This window comes from Schistocerca gregaria, chromosome 3, assembly GCF_023897955.1.
Source record: "Schistocerca gregaria isolate iqSchGreg1 chromosome 3, iqSchGreg1.2, whole genome shotgun sequence".
Taxonomy (NCBI): Eukaryota; Metazoa; Arthropoda; class Insecta; order Orthoptera; family Acrididae; genus Schistocerca; species Schistocerca gregaria.
Window position 1 is genome coordinate 786,726,994 of NC_064922.1, and position 18,966 is coordinate 786,745,959.

General features: G+C 39.0%; 1 protein-coding gene across 1 annotated transcript in view; it reads left to right on the forward strand.

Annotated features, from left to right (window-relative positions):
- LOC126354233 (Werner syndrome ATP-dependent helicase-like) overlaps positions 1–18,966 on the forward strand; it is a 225,398-nt gene that overhangs the window by 85,079 nt on the left and 121,353 nt on the right. Inside the window, exons 4-6 of the mRNA XM_050003728.1 lie at positions 1,798–2,033; positions 5,063–5,170; positions 6,757–6,950. Of these exons, the coding sequence (XP_049859685.1) occupies positions 1,798–2,033; positions 5,063–5,170; positions 6,757–6,950 (538 nt within the window). The remainder of the gene's footprint in view (positions 1–1,797; positions 2,034–5,062; positions 5,171–6,756; positions 6,951–18,966) is intronic.

Genomic DNA, 18,966 nt, shown 5'->3' on the forward strand with positions numbered 1-18,966 from the left:
TAATTCAGTGAAAATTTGATTAGCAGCCATTTCTAAATCAGTACTTGATTTGCTACTTATTGCAATATTTGTATCCTCTGCAAGGAAAACAAACTTAGCATCTGGCAATGTAACAGATGAGATGTCATTAATGTATACAAGAAAAAGCAGTGGACCCAAGATGGAACCTTGAGAAACACTACATGTAATTAATTCTCAGTCAGATGGAGACTGACTGCTTACTGCACAGGTATTTCGTAATGACACCCTTTGTTTCCTGTTGGGTTGATAAGACTCAAACCATTTCGCAGCATTGCCGGTGACACCATAATATTCTAATTTACTTAAGAGAATGCTCTGGTTCACACAGTCCAAGGCTTTTGACAGGTCACAGAAAATGCCAGTAGCCTCTAATTTTTTATCTAATGAATTAAGTACATTCTCACTGCATGTGTAAATAGCCTTCTCTAGATTGGAGCCCTTAAAGAACCCAAACTGTGACTTAGACAATGTATTATTTGCAGTCGGATGTGTAAGGAGACACTTAACATAACCTTTTCAAATATTTTTGAGAAAGCTGGCAAAAGTGAAACTGGTTGATAGTTTGATGGTATCTCTTTATCCCCCTTCTTGTAAAGATGCTTAACTTCAGCATATTTTAGCCAGTCTGTAGATATTCCACTGATAAGACATTGATTACACAAATAACTACTGTGTACTCAAGAATAGGTACATGGGATGAACTTTTATCATTCCACCATTGTGCAACATATGCACACAGTGGGAAGGGTTCAACAGTCAGATTGATGGGTTTGATATGCACTAAGCCAAAATTACAAAAATCAGTGGGTGGCTGTACGTACAACTGTGTTTGCGCATCATCAGTTGGCTCATGAACAAGACTGACCATTCCTATCGTGCTCATTACTGATGACAATAAATGATGGCTTTACACCAAAGTAATGAAAAAATAATTGATTGAACCCAAACAAAGCAGCAACTCCCCATACAAGGACCTGTGTTGCATCCACAAAAGATAATGTCAGGTATATGATGGAACTGTGCCAGTATGATGTACTATGAGTTGCTTCCCCAAGGTGTGACCATAACTGTTGACATTTATTGTTAACAAAAGAGACGTCTTGCATGTGCAGTCAGAGAACAACAACTGGGAAAACAGCATAAAATGATGCTGTACCATGGTAACGCCCATACCTACCTTATTCACCTGACCTTGTGCCCCCAGATTTTCACCTTTTCTGTTGAACGACCTTAAAGGAACTCCCTTTCCATGTGAAAGTATTCTTCGAACAAGGCTTGACGAGTTCTTCACTTCAGAACCACATGATTTCAACAGTTGTGGAATTGAAACATTACCGGAGCATTGGCAGACTGTTGTAAGTGGTGAAGGAAAATATGGGTATCTAGTGTTTATTAAAACTCTGGAAAAAATGCTACAGACTTGTGCATCAACCCAATACATTTCTGGCTGGTGAGGTTTGCATGGAAATATTTCCAATACAAAAATAGGTGATTAGTAAGCCTCGCATGACTGAATGTGGATTTGATGATGAAGGCATTGCCACTGCAGAGTAATGGAAAATCTCTATAACTGATATTTTTTGAGGACAGGTTGATTGTGTCAGATGTCCGTCTGTGCTGGGTTCTGCAGGTCAGCAAGGGAGGCACTAGGAGTGTGGCAGATCTCCCAAGCGTGCAGGGCAATGTTGGACAGCTGATGGGAGATTTTCTATGTTATTTTATGCATTCTCAGGTAATACTGTTTTCAGACTCAAGAGATGTGTTTTGGCTTTTCAGGTGCTAAATATCCCAGCAACATTCTTAGGATCTGCTCAGAAACAATCAGGGCAAGTTATATCAGCAATGTTGGCAGGAAAGTATAGAGTTGTTTATTTAACACCTGAATTTTGTTCAGGCAACCTTGGACAGCAAGTTCTGAAGGACCTATCCGATTCTGGCATGTTGACACTTGTTGCAGTCGATGAAGCTCATTGTATAAGTCACTGGGGACATGACTTCCGTAGCAGTTACAGGTATTAATGTCGCAGATACAGTTATATTCTTATATATATTAAATGTATAAAGAATTAAAATACTTATTACATAATGAGAAAATATTAAAGAGAACAACAATATTCAAAAGGGCAAATCACAAATTAAAGTTTTTATTGCCACCTGGTTGTTGTTGTCGTTGTCGTTGCCGTGGTGGTGGTGGTGGTGGTGGTGGTGGTGGTTATATCTGTATGTATTTGTGTAATGGGCACACTACAGGGGAAGGCATCAAAGGCCACCTCAGATATGTCCAGAATGAGTAAATACATTGAGGTGCAGATTTTGCGTAGTAAAGGAGGACAATTTGATGAAACTTCACAGAAGCAAGTAATTTTTAACATTTATAGCTACTCATTTACACCACTAACTTTTTTGTGGAAATGTACAGAGTTTGACAAAATGATTCATTGGGTTTCAAAGCACTGTTTATTAACAAGTATATGACATGTAGAGATGGATAATGCATGAAAGGATACACACACAGCAAGCTTCTGGTACATTCTATAGATGTTCAACATGTTTGGCCTTGGTCACCAGGCATACATCCAAATGGTAATCCAGTTTGATCCATAATCTCACTTGCACATTTCTGTCAGTGTCCATCATAGTAGCAGTGATGGGTTCCTACAGAGCTTCCAGCATTGTTAGCGTATATACTTTGTCCTTAACATGTCTCCAAAGGAAGAAAAACATTGTGTGAGATCTGGTGACCTATACGGCCTTGGCGAAAAAAAGGAACATCACTCATACCAGCATGCTCTATCCAGTGATGTGGTAGTTCTCTTTAGTGGACTGTTGTTGAAAAAGGAGCAGGCAGTTGTGCTCCATTGAACTCAAGCTCCTCTTATTGAAAGGTGGAAGTCAGTTTTGGCACCAACCCCAACTGCGACATATCCAGGTGCCAGAGCCTGTCACCATCTGCTTGATGAAGAAAAAGACCTCTGTTTTGGATATGGCTTGGGGGGCAAAATGTTTTCTGCAGAATGCCCAGTTCACAGCTTGCACATATTTTTCACGCACTTCACAGTTTTCTCTGAGACACATGATCACACCATGCTTTTCCCTTTACACAGACAACCAATATTGCGAAATTGGCGAAACCAGTGCAAAATGCTTGGGTAACCAGGTGCAGCTTTCCCTTATTTATGTATGAATGCATGATAAATGCTCATAACTGATGAATACTTCACGTATTCCAACACACAAAAACTCTTCTCATGCGTCATCGCCATCCTGTAGAGTGCCATAACAGGCCTGCCATCTAGCATGCACTCGAGCCATGAGATAATTTTTTTTTTTTAAAGTTGTGGAGTGTATCAATCTTTTCATTTATCCCTCATCTTTCTATGTCATATACTTTTCAGTAAAGAATCTTGAATCATTTAGAGTAAATCTGTATGTTACTCTTTAGTACTTTGGAAAAGCCATATAAGAGGATTTCAAAGATGTAACATGAGTGGAACTTTATCACATGGTAAAAAGATACCATTGCTGGAAACCACTCTCTAGGTATCAGGAAAAGAGGTCCCACAAGCATTTTGTGTACTGACAACATGCCACTCAGGTCCTGGTGGTCATTTGTGCACTGGAAATGCAGCAGTTTATGCTTTGCTGTTGTAGCAATCAGACAACTTGCTTGTGAATCTATTCAGATTTTCAGAATGTAAATGACAGTCAAAAAAAGTGAATATTGTTTTAATTTATGGTGAATGTTGCCAGCTTGTTAAAGCAGAAGTGTGGCTTGTATGCTGAAAGGTATCCTGATCATGCCAAGCACTCAGTCTATCATCACAAACAGTATGAAAAAAAATTCCAACAAAGCAGAAGTGTGAAGTATAAAACACACAATAAAAAAGAACATCATCTAATAAGTAAACTGCAACTAAAATTTTAGCAGCTGTAACACAGCTTGAATTTGTGAATTTGATCAGCCAGAGGAGTGTTTTGCAAATATTACATACCAACTATTTCTTCATTTCCACACTTTGCTGAAACAAAAGCTGCATGACAATGCATTTCAAAATTGGTTACAGTTCTTCAAATGGTGTCTATGAAACTACAGAGTGATACAGCATTTCTGTACAAGATTTTGTTTAGTGCTGCAGCTTCTTTTACAATGCATAGACAGAATTGGCTAAACAGTGACCTTGGTCTGTCAACATGTGATGTAAAAATTTCAAGAAGAGAATTGTTGGCCATTGCTTTATTCATGGGATTCAAAATATCCACAAATATTGGTTCCTGACATCTATTCTGCCACAGTCATTGGAAGACATCATATTGGACATAAGGCAATCCTTGTGGTTCTACAAATGGGTACCCAGCCCACTCCACACAGATAATTATAGACCTCCTCACCAGAACATTTTGAGATCATTGGATCAGTGTATGGGAAACACACACAATGGGTTGCATGCTCACCAGACATAATTCTCTCTCTCTTTCTTCCTCTCTGTGTGATATGTGTGTGTGTATACGTACTAAATGAACCATAAAGTTACTATGTGTTGGGTCCTGGGTGTTCTGTGACTTTAGTATAAGTGTCATTTGCAATGTGACTAACAAGAAAAGTCTATTTGCATAAGAATTCTGGATAAGCTGTGATCCCTAGTAGAGTGTAAACTTCTCATTTAATAATACCACTTTTTCCTGTGCAGGGTTTCAACATATTTCTTAGTCCAGTTTTATAATTTTTGTCTAGTAGCTACTCTTATTTTAAAAATTGTGCTAATGATTACAGTGTGTTGTACCGTAAAATCTAAGTTGAGCTGTATTTTCATTCACAAATCTGCAGTTTATTTTTCAGATTCTACATTATGACAAGTTAAAACTGTATGAGAGACTCTAGTCCAGACCAAATCTCAGTCTGTAAGACAAGCACAATAATCTTGTTGGTAGCTCATAGTCCTCAATTGGCATGTATCGGGATATGATTTGTAGTACAGCAACAAAAATGTAATTATTGCACTAAAGCGTAAGAGAATTCATATTCTTTCCCTTTTTTCCCTAGATGCTTAGGAAAAATCCGGGAGTTGTTATCAAAGGTTCCATTTCTTGCAGTAACAGCGACTGCAACTCCAACAGTATTTGATGACATTTGTAGATCGCTGAAACTCAGGTAAGTTGTTCTCACACTTTATATTGTTGTTACAATACATAGTTTGTGCTTACATGTGTCAAGGAAGAAATTATTCTTGTACTCTTTGACTTCTAGGTAACTGTATTTCAGCATTTTAGTTCTTCAAATCTTGTTCAGAATAGGAAAAAAAATTGTTTTATCCGCACCAAACAAGAATCCTCTCAAATTTTACAGTCTCATAATATATCTAATCAGCATCTTTCTACAACCCTGTTCCATAGTGTTTGTTCCCTTGAAAATACCTCAGGTGGAAACCATCTATTGTGCTTACCCCCCCCCCCCCCCCCCTCCAAGCTACTACCTAAGCACTGTTTGTCCCATGAATGTCTGAGTCTGTTGATAACTTCATTTGTTTTTCTCATTCTTCAATTTTCAGCATCCTTTTGAGACACTCCTTCTCAGACACTTCAGTTCTATTATTTTTCAGTTTTTTCACAGTTTGAAATTCACTTCAGTGCACATATACTGCTTAGTTAAGCACTGCTGGACAGGGAGTGGCCTGAACTGTCTATAATGATAAGTTTACAAACTGCCTTGCTGTTATACATTTTTACATAAAATAGCAACCCCTGCAACGAAGTCCGGATTATTTTTTCTGTGGTGATTTCTACTCCATCTTTTCCACCATACATGAGCAGAACTAATTTATCCCATTAACTGAAGTTTAATGCCTTCAGTTTCATCACTTAGCAGCACACACTCTTGGGAGGAACTAGAAGAGAGCCAACAAGTACATGGTGGGAACATTTAATTCAAAACTCAGACATTAATAACACATTCTTTGACATTTGTTTGATTATAAAGTAAAAGATTGTGAGGGGAGCTGCCTCTTATCTAAGAAACATTGGCTCTTGAAATTCTGTCCACTTACCACTCAGAGAAGTCATGCTACTCAACAGTAACACCACTGTCACTGCTCTGCCCTCTTGTCAGTCTTGGTAAGCAACAAACAGTAGTCAAAAGTAAATATCTTATGGTCGAAAGTGCACTACACATTCACTGAATACATTATCAGAATAATACACACACACACACACACACACACACACACACACACACACACACACACTCTCTCTCTCTCTCTCTCTCTCTCTCTCTCTCTCTTTCTTTCTCTCTCTTTCTTTCTCTTTCTTTTTCACACACACACACACACACACACACACACACACACACACACACACACACACACACCTAAAAAAATGGAGATAAGTATACTATTACTGTTTCTTGTCTTTCTTTCTACATAAATTGGAATGCATGGTTAGAAATTAATAAACTATTATAGCCAATTCAATAACCAATGGCTATTTTATTTTTTTCATACTCCATAGTAATAAAATGCTTTTGTCCCCAAGCATAGAATCCTAAAGATGATTGCTGGCAACTGTAAATTTATTGCAGATAAAAATTTATTTTTAAATGTGCGTAACTGTTTTGGATTTATTGATTGTGGCACGTGTTATTATTTAGATTTGACATAACATTCATGCTAAACTAATTTCCAGTCATTATGTTAAATGCTGTTTAAGAGCAATATATGTAACAACACATTTTTCTCTTTCCAGGAAGCCACATTGTGTAAAATCTAGCTTCGACAGACCAAATTTAATGTTTTCAGCTTCACAGAAGTCTGTTAAAATAATGGATGACTTTTCTCGCTTCATTGAACGTAAAGGAAAGGAAGTTTCTTTTAATGGTCCAACAATCATTTACTGTCCGACTAAGAAAATGACAGAGAAAGTGGGAGAAACTCTAATTGGTAAGCCACTCATAAATTAAGCACTTACATATTTGCTTTCAGGTTCTGTTGAGTTTTGCTCCTTCCCCTCTAGACACACACACACACACACACACACACACACACACACACACACACACACACACACACACACACACACAAAGAAAACCAGACCCTCATATTGGTTGCCAGAAATGATTTTGTGTTGTTTTATCATAACTTTTAATTCCATTTTTGATGATAAACTTTTAAACTCATATTTTTCTCATGTGCATGCCTTCAGCTTTGTATGTCTTAATGTTAGACAGGATTAAAACATTCTCAAATTTAACTGATGTTTTTGATAAAGTCGGACAGTTCATAATGAAAATCAAAAACAAGAAATAATGAATCAACAAATTAAATTACCTCACCATCCTGTTTACCTCAGACCAGCTGACACACAGTGTCACTGTATGTAGCCTAGTAGCCTGTTTCACAGCTTAAGTGTTAATCTACATCACTGCTGTTAAAGAGACACTTGGTGCTATGCATTTATTTGTAACATACATCCTTCCTCCTACGTTTTTACCATTGTGTGACTTGATGGATTCTTGTACTGTAACCCAAATATGTCCATTTTGATATACAAACATTTAAAAATCGCTTCATAGCTAAAACTTCATAGGAACAAATGCAAAATAAAGGAGTATTGTAATTCACGTAATGGCAGCCAGTGAGGCAGAATTTTAAGTGGCTCACCAGATGTCATTACTGAATCTTATTTTCAAGAAATTTTACAAGTACACAACAGTTTCATTGCAGTACACACAGATGCATCCATGCAGGAGAACAACTTGGACCTGTTCTATTGTTTTTCCCTGAGAATTCGCCTGTCAGAAATATTCTCAGTGCAGAATTATTTCTAAGCATCAGGATCAGATAAAGCACAATAAATTTTAGTCTGCTTTGATTCCCTGAGTGCCCACTAAGCAATCCAACAGATCTGCCCACCAGAAAGAAACCAAAATGGTTAAAAAATACTTGACTTATTCCCCTTGCTGCAAACACCAGGTAAGGTTGAAGCATTCCCCTTGGTATCAGGATGTGTTGAAATCCAGAAAAATGAGCATTCAGATGTAGCATCCAAAGGAGGTCATCAGAGAGACATTTGCAGTGTGGTGTCCCATGTGAGATATTATGTCTTTGTTGAGTCAAAGTATCAGAAGCCACTGGGGGAAAATTAGCTGAAAGTGATAGACAGTACGCTGTGGTCATTAAAACAAACCATTTAGCCTTGGCTTACCTCTTGACACTGACACACAGGGCACTGTCCTTTGACTAATGAGTATCTGACTCTATCTTACTCTGGTGAAAGGGGCTACCTGTTTGCGGTACATGAAGCATCCACATTTCGACTGGGTATTATAACAGCCCAGCTCCTCCACCAAATTATAACATTTCAGCTCCTCAACACCAAATTAAAACGTTGCATTAGGAGGTGTCTGCTTCGTGCAAAAGGTCTTGAGTTCATATTGACGACAACAAGTAATTCTTCATTACAGACGTTTATTTTACAAACAGAACTGACAGACTCAACAACTGACTCTCAGAGCTAACCGCACTGCATATCCGAACTGGCAACTGACAACTCCTAGGTGTATTAATATCTTTCCAAACAATGAGAGTCCCTGACAATGCCCTGCTTACAATACGATAGCAATTCACGACTCAAAACCAAACTAGACATTACAGAATTTTAGTACAGATTAAAGTAAGTAAAAGGATCAGTACATATAAATTCTTACAAGCATAATTTCCAAATAGATTTTATAACATTTTTCTACCAGCTTCTGGATAACCTTCACCAGATTTGTACCGATGTTTCCAGAGATATCTTGACATTTGATTCTGGATATTTCTTGAGTGATTTAGAACAACTATTTATATGTAAAATGATTTAAATCATGTTTCAAAACGTAAATAAATCTTTTTAGCAATATTTCTTGATACAAATCGTCTTTCGAAATTAAGTTATGAAACAGTTTTCACAAGTTTTCGTATTTTTGCGATCATAATATAGAATTTCTCCATAGAAAGTTCCAGAAATGTGCATTAAACGTTCATTTACAGACTTTCTCTTTAGCTGGTGAGTTTTTAAAAGTATCTTGTCCATATTATACGAAATAATTTAGCTCAAAACTGATAATTTATACAATTAATCAGAGCTACAGCAAACAGTGAGTCTTTCTTTTACAAAATGAAATATAATTACGAAATTGAATGAAAATAGGTTACTAACACTAATATATATTTACATTAATTCTATTTTTGTTCTTTCTGTGCAAAATGTCCTAATATTGACACAGTACAATATTTAAACATCACCAAAGTTTCCCTTTACATTTTGCATATCTGTATCGACATCCCCTAAAAGTCTACAGTATCGAATACTTCAATATGTCCCAATATGTCCTGTAATGTTACAGTATGTTGCATCTTTTTCTGAAGAGAGGGTAGCAGGAAACAGTTTGGAGAGCTGGAAACTGCTTTAGTTGACAACAGGTTGGTCGTAGTACAAATTTTTAATTTTTGTATACTGTCTAGACTCCAGCCTAAACATTTAAGTTTGAGATTGTTGGGGACTGTGTAATAATTTTTATTTAAATTAACTTAAATAAAAATGTATATTGTTTTTAGCCGTGTTGATCTCTTAGATTTTCATCATCGTCATAATTAAATTAACCAGGTCAGTGCCCCACAAGTGACAAATACAATTACCATCTTATGTGAGCAACAACATAGGGCCAAGACTATGGATAGTACTAGTTGCCAAAATAATTTGTGACAAATGAAGAATTAGTCAAAGAATGTCCCCAGACAGGTTAGTGAAAGTTGTCTTTAATGTGGCAGGTATCAGCTGGGGGATTTAAGCATACCACACTGGTAGTAAAGTAAGTCGTGTTAAATAATACTGTTGGCTTTTATTGATAAACATGTGGCACAACTCATCGGACTTTTCACATACCAAGGAAGTACTTTACATTTCCTAGCAACAAATACTCAGTTTATTTCTCATAGGGAACAAACAGGAATGGAATTCGCAGTTAAAATTTTGTTATAGTGATGACAGTTATTAAGAGAGAGAAAGTCATCAAACAAGACTTAAAAGTGCTTTTGCCTTTGGTAAATCATATTAACAATAACTAATATACTTTTCATGGTAAGAAATTTGCTCATTGTCTTGAATATGGCATCAATAGACCACACAGAATGTTTGTATAACAGTTTAAAATTACAAGTTGTGATATAGTCACATAAAAGTTTTCAGAGATCAAGGAAAAGATTTGCTTTATCTTGGATCACATTGTTTATTTGTAATTTTGAATCTTCATGTACACAATAAAAAAAATAAGAATTCGAAAAAGGTAATGTTTCAGAACTACCAAGAACAGGAGGAACAATTTTTTATTAACTACTGCTTTGGGTCATGTAATCATCTTCCAGTATCATAAAATTGTTTACAACAGTCTGCATTGCAACATACTTACCACATGCAAAAAAAAGTCATTCTGTATCATTGATGTCAGTAATAAAATGCATTGCACAGTCAACAGTAAAATGCAGTGACACAGTAAATCAGTCTTCAGATACTGTCCATTTTTTCACATGGAGTGTGCTCTGTGTACTGGTTGGTTTACTGCCAACTGCAAAAATGCTTTTTTTTGCATCAGTCTCCCCAACTTAAGCTGACCTCTATCCGCTTTGAAACTTAGCCCTCTCACTTCATACTTCTGTCCAATTCTGACACTCCCCCCCTAGTCATCCCCTCTTTGCTGTCCAGGAACTCCTTACCTCCAAATTTTAAACAGGGTAGATGGGTTTTCACTACATAGAGTAGGCATTGAGTGGTAGACGTATTACGTTGAATAATGATTGCTAGATATTACACTGGCCAATAGTGAAAATGTTATTGGGGTAAAATAAATGTTTGTTAACTGTATCAATCATGCTGATAACAAAAACATCAATGAAGAACTCAAATTAGCTGTTGTTTCCAAGTTAAAGATGGGCGCATTTAATTAAAATAATTTTTATTAGCATTCATTGTCAGTGCCTTCCCATATAGGCTTCAGAATCCTAATGATGGTAGAAAGTGTGAAGAAGTTCCAGGCAACAGTAACTATGAATATTTTGTTGCTATTTTTAGTGCAGGCTCATAGCTAAAAGGGGAAGGGGAAGAGAAAAAAGGAGAGGAGCATGCTTCATTTAAGTGTAGTTTCAGTATGCTAAAAACTGTCTTCTGTTTGTGTGCTGAAGAACACGTTACTGAAGTGTAGTTAGTGCATGTGGTCATTGTGATTCCTGTGATTTAATATGCGTTGGAAATGCATAAACAGTGCTAACAATGTTTGCTACATTTGCAGACAGAGGAGGAGTGCTGGGCTCCTCACATATGTTGCCTATCTTGTATCTTGAGTATTAATTCATGGTTGAATTGTAAAATATTCCATGGACTTCGCTATACCCACGACGTAGCGAGAACCATCAAACCATGTGAATGATCATTACTTTTGTATGAATACTCCATTAACACGTGGTATTTGCAAGAAGAAAAACTCTCCCTTGACATATCCTACATACTGCGGCTGATGCGACAGATGTCTCGTGGAGATGGACTGATTGTTCCTGTCCTACCTGATTGTGATAGTAACGATGGCAGTAGTTAAACTGGTGCTGCACCAACATCTTCAAAATCCAGTTCGTTGAAAGACCCTGAGATTGTGTGTAACAGTGAGTGTACAAAGATTCACAAAATAAAACAGTATGGAATTGAAATGACATAGTGAGATATCTGGAATTGCCAAAAGGTAAAGCTGAGTTGTTGGCATCAGGACTACAACAACGAAATTGTCTTGATAAGATGGTATATGTGATTGCATTCAGTAAGTGCCTTATGCCATTCCTTCCGTTTTTCAAAAGTGAAAAGAACTTGGTATTTTTTTGTTATGCTCAGGGACTGATGGCAGCTGTGATCATAGTCTTTAAAAGTTGTGGAGGTTCCTCCAAAGTAAGTCTCAGGTGTGTACTACTGCGTAATGGCAATGTGTTACCATTGATTCTGATTGGATATGCACATTACATGAAAAAACATAAGATAACGTGAACCAGTTGTTTTTGCGATTGAACTATGATGAGTTTAAATGGCAAACTTCAAAGGCATATTACTTGGGCAACAACATGGCTACACAAATTCTGTTGCTTCCTGCCTCTGGGATAGTTACACCAAAGCACTTCATTGTAAAAGAAAGACTGGCCCAAGTGTAAATCACTTGAACCAGGAGTTCACAGTGTTATGCACGATGCGCTTGTCGAATCCAAGAATGTAATTCTCCCTGCTTCTCATATAAAATTGAGACTATTGAAAAACTTCAGTAAGGCCATGAACAAAATTTGGGGAAGCATTTCTCTGTTTGTGCAAGAAATTTCCATGTCTTAGTGAGGAGAAAATAAAAGAGAGGATTTTCCTACTCCAGATACGCCAACTGTACAAAGATGAGAATTTCAACACTATACTGACAGGTGGTGAGAAGTTCACCTTCAATGTCTTTGTTCAAGTGGCAACAAACTTTCAAGGAAATAAAAGGTCAGAAAACTATAAGGATCATGTGCCGGATTTTCTGCACTGTTACAATAAACTGGAGTGTAACCCGTCCATATAAGTAACACTTCCTGGATTCCCACTTGGACTTCTTTACCGACAACTGTGATACTGCAACAAATAAGCATGGAGAATGCTTCCAAGGAATGAAAATGAGATACCAGGGAAAGTGGAGTGGATCAGTGTTAGCTGATTAGTGATGGACACTAATCATGGAATCAAAAGCAGAAAACTGCAAATGCCAGCAAAGTGGTTGTGCCTTCAGTGATATTCCTTCTAGGGATAACATGCATGTATGGGCTTATATGGATGATAATGTATAGTTGTCAGAACTTCAAAGTGATAGGTAATCCTGAATTTTCAAAACATTTTCATTGACACACACACACACACACACACACACACACACACACACACACACACACACACAGAGAGAGAGAGAGAGAGAGAGAGAGAGAGAGAGAGAGAGAGAGAGAGTGAGTGAGTGTGAGAGTGAGTGTGAGAGAGAGAGAGAGAGAGAGAGAGAGAAGGGAAAAGTACTATGCATGTTCACTAGTGGGATGAAGGCACGCGTGGTGCTGGAGGGGGAATTGAAGGTCGATGTCAGTGGGTTATAGGAATGAAGGACATATTCCAAGAAGAGTTCCCATGTGCACAATCCGGGAAAGGTGGAGTTGTTTGTTAAAAGCCAGATCGCACAGTTTGTGAAGTGAGCATTGAAGTTGAATATATCATGTGACTTCTGAAATTTTCTCGGCGTATTTGTTCTTCTAATCACACATCAAGCCATATGTGGGTAAGTGTTGCCACCATATACGTAATTCCGAGGATTTTGTCAGTCGCTTGAAGGAAGTTAAGCTTAGCACCTCGGATTTATTAGTCAGCTTTGATGTGGTCTCACTATTTACCAAAGTGCCTTTAATGGAATCGTTACATCTTATTGGTAACTTATTCAGTGCAGAAATGACAGCCTTGTTTGAACATATACTCTCCTCAACGTACTTTTTATTCAATGACGAATTCTTTGAACAAACAGACGGCATCGCCATGGGGAGCCCTTTGTCCCCTGTGGTAGCTAATCTCTTTATGGAGGACTTTGAGGAGAAAGCAATTGAGTCTGCTGTCTTAAAGCCTACGGTCTTCTGGCGGTACAAAGATGATACTTTTGCTGTATGGCCTCATGGCAGACAGGAACTGGAGAAATTCCTTCATCATTTAAACTCTTTACATGAGAACATCAAATTCACGATGGAGATTGAAAAAGATGGCACTTTACCATTTCTAGATGTTCTAGTACTCCGTAAAAATGATGGGTCATTAGGACATTCTGTGTACAGGAAACCGACTCACAGATCTGTATCTCCAGGCGTCAAGCTGCCACCACCCAGCACAAACAGCCGGTGTTCCCAGTACCTTAATACATCAAGCGTATGTAATATCGGATGATGAAATCCTCCACGCAGAATTAGAACACTTGCAGAAGTTTTTTAAAGAGAATGGCTACACTTCACGCCAAATAAGAAAGGCCATGCACAACTGTTATAACAAGAAGCAGCACACTGAGGACGCTGATGACGACTTTAAATCTACTGCGTTTCTTCCATACGCCGGGAATGTGTCGTCGAAAATAGGCCGATTACTGAAGAAGAATAAAATCAAGGTTATCTTCCGCCCACCAGCAAAGAACCAGGCCCTGGTTGGATCCGTTAAAGACGTTTTACAACTGAACAAAGCAGGCATCTACAAAATTCCCTGTGAATGTGGCTGTGCATATATTGGCCAGACGACAAGAACTGTCCATGAACGATGTACAGAACATGAAAGATACAACTGTCTGCGGCAACCGTCAAAATCGGCAGTAGCAGAGCACTGTATTTCATTGGGACATTCAATGGAATACAATTGAACAAAAATTTTAGCTCCGGTTTCCGGATTTTGGGATTCCGTAATCAAGGCATCAGTGGAAATACGTCTTGCTGATAATCTTATAAATTGTGACAACGGCTTTCAACTGGATAAAAATTGGAATCCTGTTATTAAAATTATACAATCACAGCGGAAGAGACAGCGTCATTCGATACTCAATGACTAGATGATCTTTTACTTTCACCACCGAGGGCAGCACGTACAACTCAGCTATGCCGTGCATGTCAACACGTGACGCATACGCTGTAGGATGCCAGTACATTTCGCATGCTCAAGATTCGGCATAAATACCGCGACTGCACCTGGGCTCTTCAGTAGTTGTGTACTCACCTGATGATGGCCGGACGTCTCTGGGCTGAAATATTGTGGCAGAATGTCGACGGGATCCGGCTGCATACCCAGAAATTATTAGATGAATACATCATGTTTGGTGGCAGGCTCAACCCCTGAATGGTCCAGCTATCTCGTGTGACAGGACTTGAGCTGGTCATAGTAAGGGAGGGGGTGATTAAAAAAATGAATTTTTTTTCAATTTTGCAGGCTTTATGCATCTGATTTTCAAATTTTTTTATATTGTTGGTACATATGTTATCAATATATGTTTGCTTTTTCAACTGTGTTGAATATTTAGTTTGTTGTTGCCATTCAGGAAGGTTATACACATTTTTGAATGCTCTGCAAATTTTTACATTCAAAAAAGATGGAGCAACGGATTTTCATTAAATTTTGTGGTCAAAAGAAGTGCAGCACCCCATTCGAAATGTTGACTGTGGCTTCTGATGAGTATGCCATGAGTACACCGAGAGTTTATGAGTGGTATAAGTGTTTCAAAGAAAGTCAAAGAGATGTTGAAGACGATGACTATCCTATGGGCCCTAGCACAACAGTTATGATGACAGTATTGAAGAAGTAAAGAAAATGAGTCTGGAATATTGCCAAATCACCTTCAGAGAGATTGGTGATGATGGCGGCATATCCTTTGGCTCATTCCGAGCAATGTTTTTGGATGTTTTGGGCATGAAGCATATAGCAGGAAAGTTTTTCTTGAAATTTTTGAATTTCAGCCAAATACTATGTTGATCAGGAATTGCTGAATGGAGTCGACAAAAATCCATAACTTCTAAAGAACTTTATAACAGGTGATGAAACATGGTATAAGTGGAAACTGTCTGAAGAGCCAAACCAAAAAAAAATTTGCTGAGGTCAATCTCACGTGAAGATTCTTTTCACAGTTATCTTCGATTACAATGGGACAGTGCATAATGAGTTCTTTTCATATGGTCGTACGGTCAGTAAGGAATACTAATTAGACGCTGTGTGCCACTTGCATGAAGTAGTACAAAGAAAGAGAACATAATTGTGGTGAAACCACTAGTGGAAATTCTACCACAATAATGCTTTCATTCCCATCTCAATGCTTATTCTTTAGTTTTTGGTAAAAAAAAAAAACAAATCCATTATGTTGCCTGAGCCACTGTATTTGCTAGACAAGACCCCCACCCCCACAGTGACTTGTTTCTATTCCCAAGGCTGAAGAGAATGTAGTTTTACCACCATTGATGAGATAAAAACAGAATCGCTGAGGGAGCTGAACATCGTAACGAAAAGTAGGTTCCAGAAGTGCCTCCAAGATTGGAAAAAGCATTGGCACAAGTGTTTTATATTGGAGAGGCATTACTTTGAAGGAGACAAAGTTGATGTTGACAAATAAATAGACATTCTTTCAGAAAAGCAAAAATTCCCGTTACTTTTTGATCACTCCTTGTAGGTCTCTTGCAACGATATGAGCCATGGGGCAAGGGGGTTCTGAGCTGATTGTAACAGGAATGGGCAGGAACATAGTAGATTAGGTGGGCAATGGAATACTGCTGTGTGAGGGTTAGGGAGGTTTGTGGGGAGGATAGTTCTCATTTCAGGACAAGGCAAGAGGTCCTTGTAACCCTGTCAACGAGCATGACCCAATTTGTCCAATTCTTGGTGGTACTGAGGCACCTGGCGTGCTGCTCATCACTGTCGGTACCACCTTCCTCTGCGCTAACTGTCCACAGCTTGTGGTGTCGCGGTTGCATTCTTACTTCCCGAGCACAGGGTCCCGGGTTCGATTCCTGGCGGGGTCTATGATTTTTACCTGCCTTGAGATGACTGGGTGTTTGTGTTGTCCTCATCATTTCATCATCATTCATGTAAGTGGCGAGGTGGGACTGAGCAAAGGTTGGGAATTTGTACGGGCACTGATAACCACGCAATTGAGCACCCCACAAACCAAAACATTATCATCACATCATCTATGCTAACTTCAACAATGCCCATGGTCTTGCCACTATTCAACACTACCTTTCCCATTGCCCGACTGGTTCACACTTACAACCTGGCCACCATGACCAACTATATCTTCACCCACAGTTACTTCTCCTTTCAAATTTGTGGTACAGTAATTGGTAACTGAATGACACTATCCTGTCTCAGCCTGCCATCTAGCCATGCAGAAAGCCATACCCATCTCACAGTTCAGATTCATTGATGACATCTTCTTTTCTAAGCTGATGGTGAGGATAGCATATCTACATTCCTCCAGAACTTTGAAGCCATTTCCCCCATTCACTTCATATGGTCCTCCTCATCCCAACAGGCCACATTCCTAGATGTCAACCTCCACCTGGAGGCAGCTACAGCTACATCAAGCCCTATCAACCATTAACAATACCTTCACTTTAACAGATACAGCCCTTTGCACTCTAAAGAAGTCCCTTCCGTACATCAAAGTTCTGTGCCCAAGAAACAGTTGCACCACCTTGTTGCCGAACATCCCACCCAACATGATTTGTAAAGGCTTAAGTGACTGCTTCACAACCTGTGCCATCGGATTCTTCCTGCCCGCACCAGCTTTTCTGAATTGCTTCAGCTCTTCCCCTTCTCTACTTGTCTCCCCTTTATACCCCTCCCTCTCCTTGCCGACCTCTCGATTCTGCCCCTAACAGCCCACTATCCTATCCCTGCACATACTCGCAGGCAGTGGTAGCAGGATATTCTCCCACTGCTATGCTGGTATCCCTCCCCCTTTCCCTTCCATACCTCTTCTGTACCCCCTGTAGCAACCCTAGGTGTGACTAGTGTGGCTACTGCTCACCTCAGATGAAGTTGCAGTTGGGCCTTAGCACCTGGAGACAGCAGTCGGAGGTCATGTATGTATGAATTATTAGCTAATAAAAAAAATGGTTCAAATGGCTCTGAGCACTATGGGACTTAACATCTGTGGTCATCAGTCCCCTAGAACGTAGGACTACTTAAACCTAACTAACCTAAAGACATCACACACATCCATGCCCGAGGCAGGATTCGAACCTGCGACCGTAGCAGTCCCGCGGTTCCGGACTGAGCGCCTAGAACCGCTAGACCACCGAGGCTGGCATATTAGCTAATAAAATCCAGCCATATTTATTCAATGTGACTTTCTGCTAGTCAATTCCTCCTGTTTGTGGTGACCAGCAATCTTTTCATATTATTGTTATTCATCCTGAATTATCTATTGTTTGAGTTACCCACAACTTTGCTTTACTCTGCTTTCCTAGGTCCCTTTCCATGAACATGAACCTCACTATAGAAGAAAGAAGAGGAATCTGCTTTTATCATTCTTCTTGCAGATGTAGGTACCACCACTGTTGTGTTCCACTAAAGTGATTATCTGCCAGAAGGCATTGAACAACTAACTGCCTGACTCTTCCACCTACAAGCTCTGCCGCAGTTATCCCATCCCAGTAGTCCAGCATACCCTCCAATCTCTTCTCAAATCATTAGGTCCCTCTTAGAATCCATGCCCTTAATCCATCTCCTTCCCCACCCCAACCATCTCTTGCACATCCACCTTCTACATGCTTTCCAAAATCCATAAACCGAACAATGGTGAATGCCCCACTATTGCTGATTACTGAGCTTCCGCCAAAAGACTCTGTGTTCTTCTTGGCCAACACTGAAGGCTAGTTTCCCATATCAAAGACATAAACCAGTTCCTTCACCAACTGTGAACTGTACCCATCCCATTACATCTTGGGTCCTTACTTGTCACTGTTTACATCATCTTCTTATACATCTATATACTCCATGCTCATGGTCTTGCTGTCATCAAGTACTACCTCTCCCTGTGTCCTATCAACTCCAAACCAAGTACCTCGTGCCTTAAATGCTTAATAAACTGCATACTTACACACAACTACACCCACAAAACCTGAAAAAAAGCGTCCTTACAGAGAACTATTACTCCTTTGATGAGATGATATACATACAAACAAATCCACAGCACAGCAACGGACACTTGCTTGGCACCTTCCTGTGCCAATATGTTCATGGGTAATCTAGAAGAAGTCCTCCGAGCCTCTCAAAATTCACAACCCCTTCTCTGGTTTGGGTACATAGGATATGCCTTCATGATTTGGACCCAGGGCCATGATACCTGATCTTCAGTTCTCCATAGAC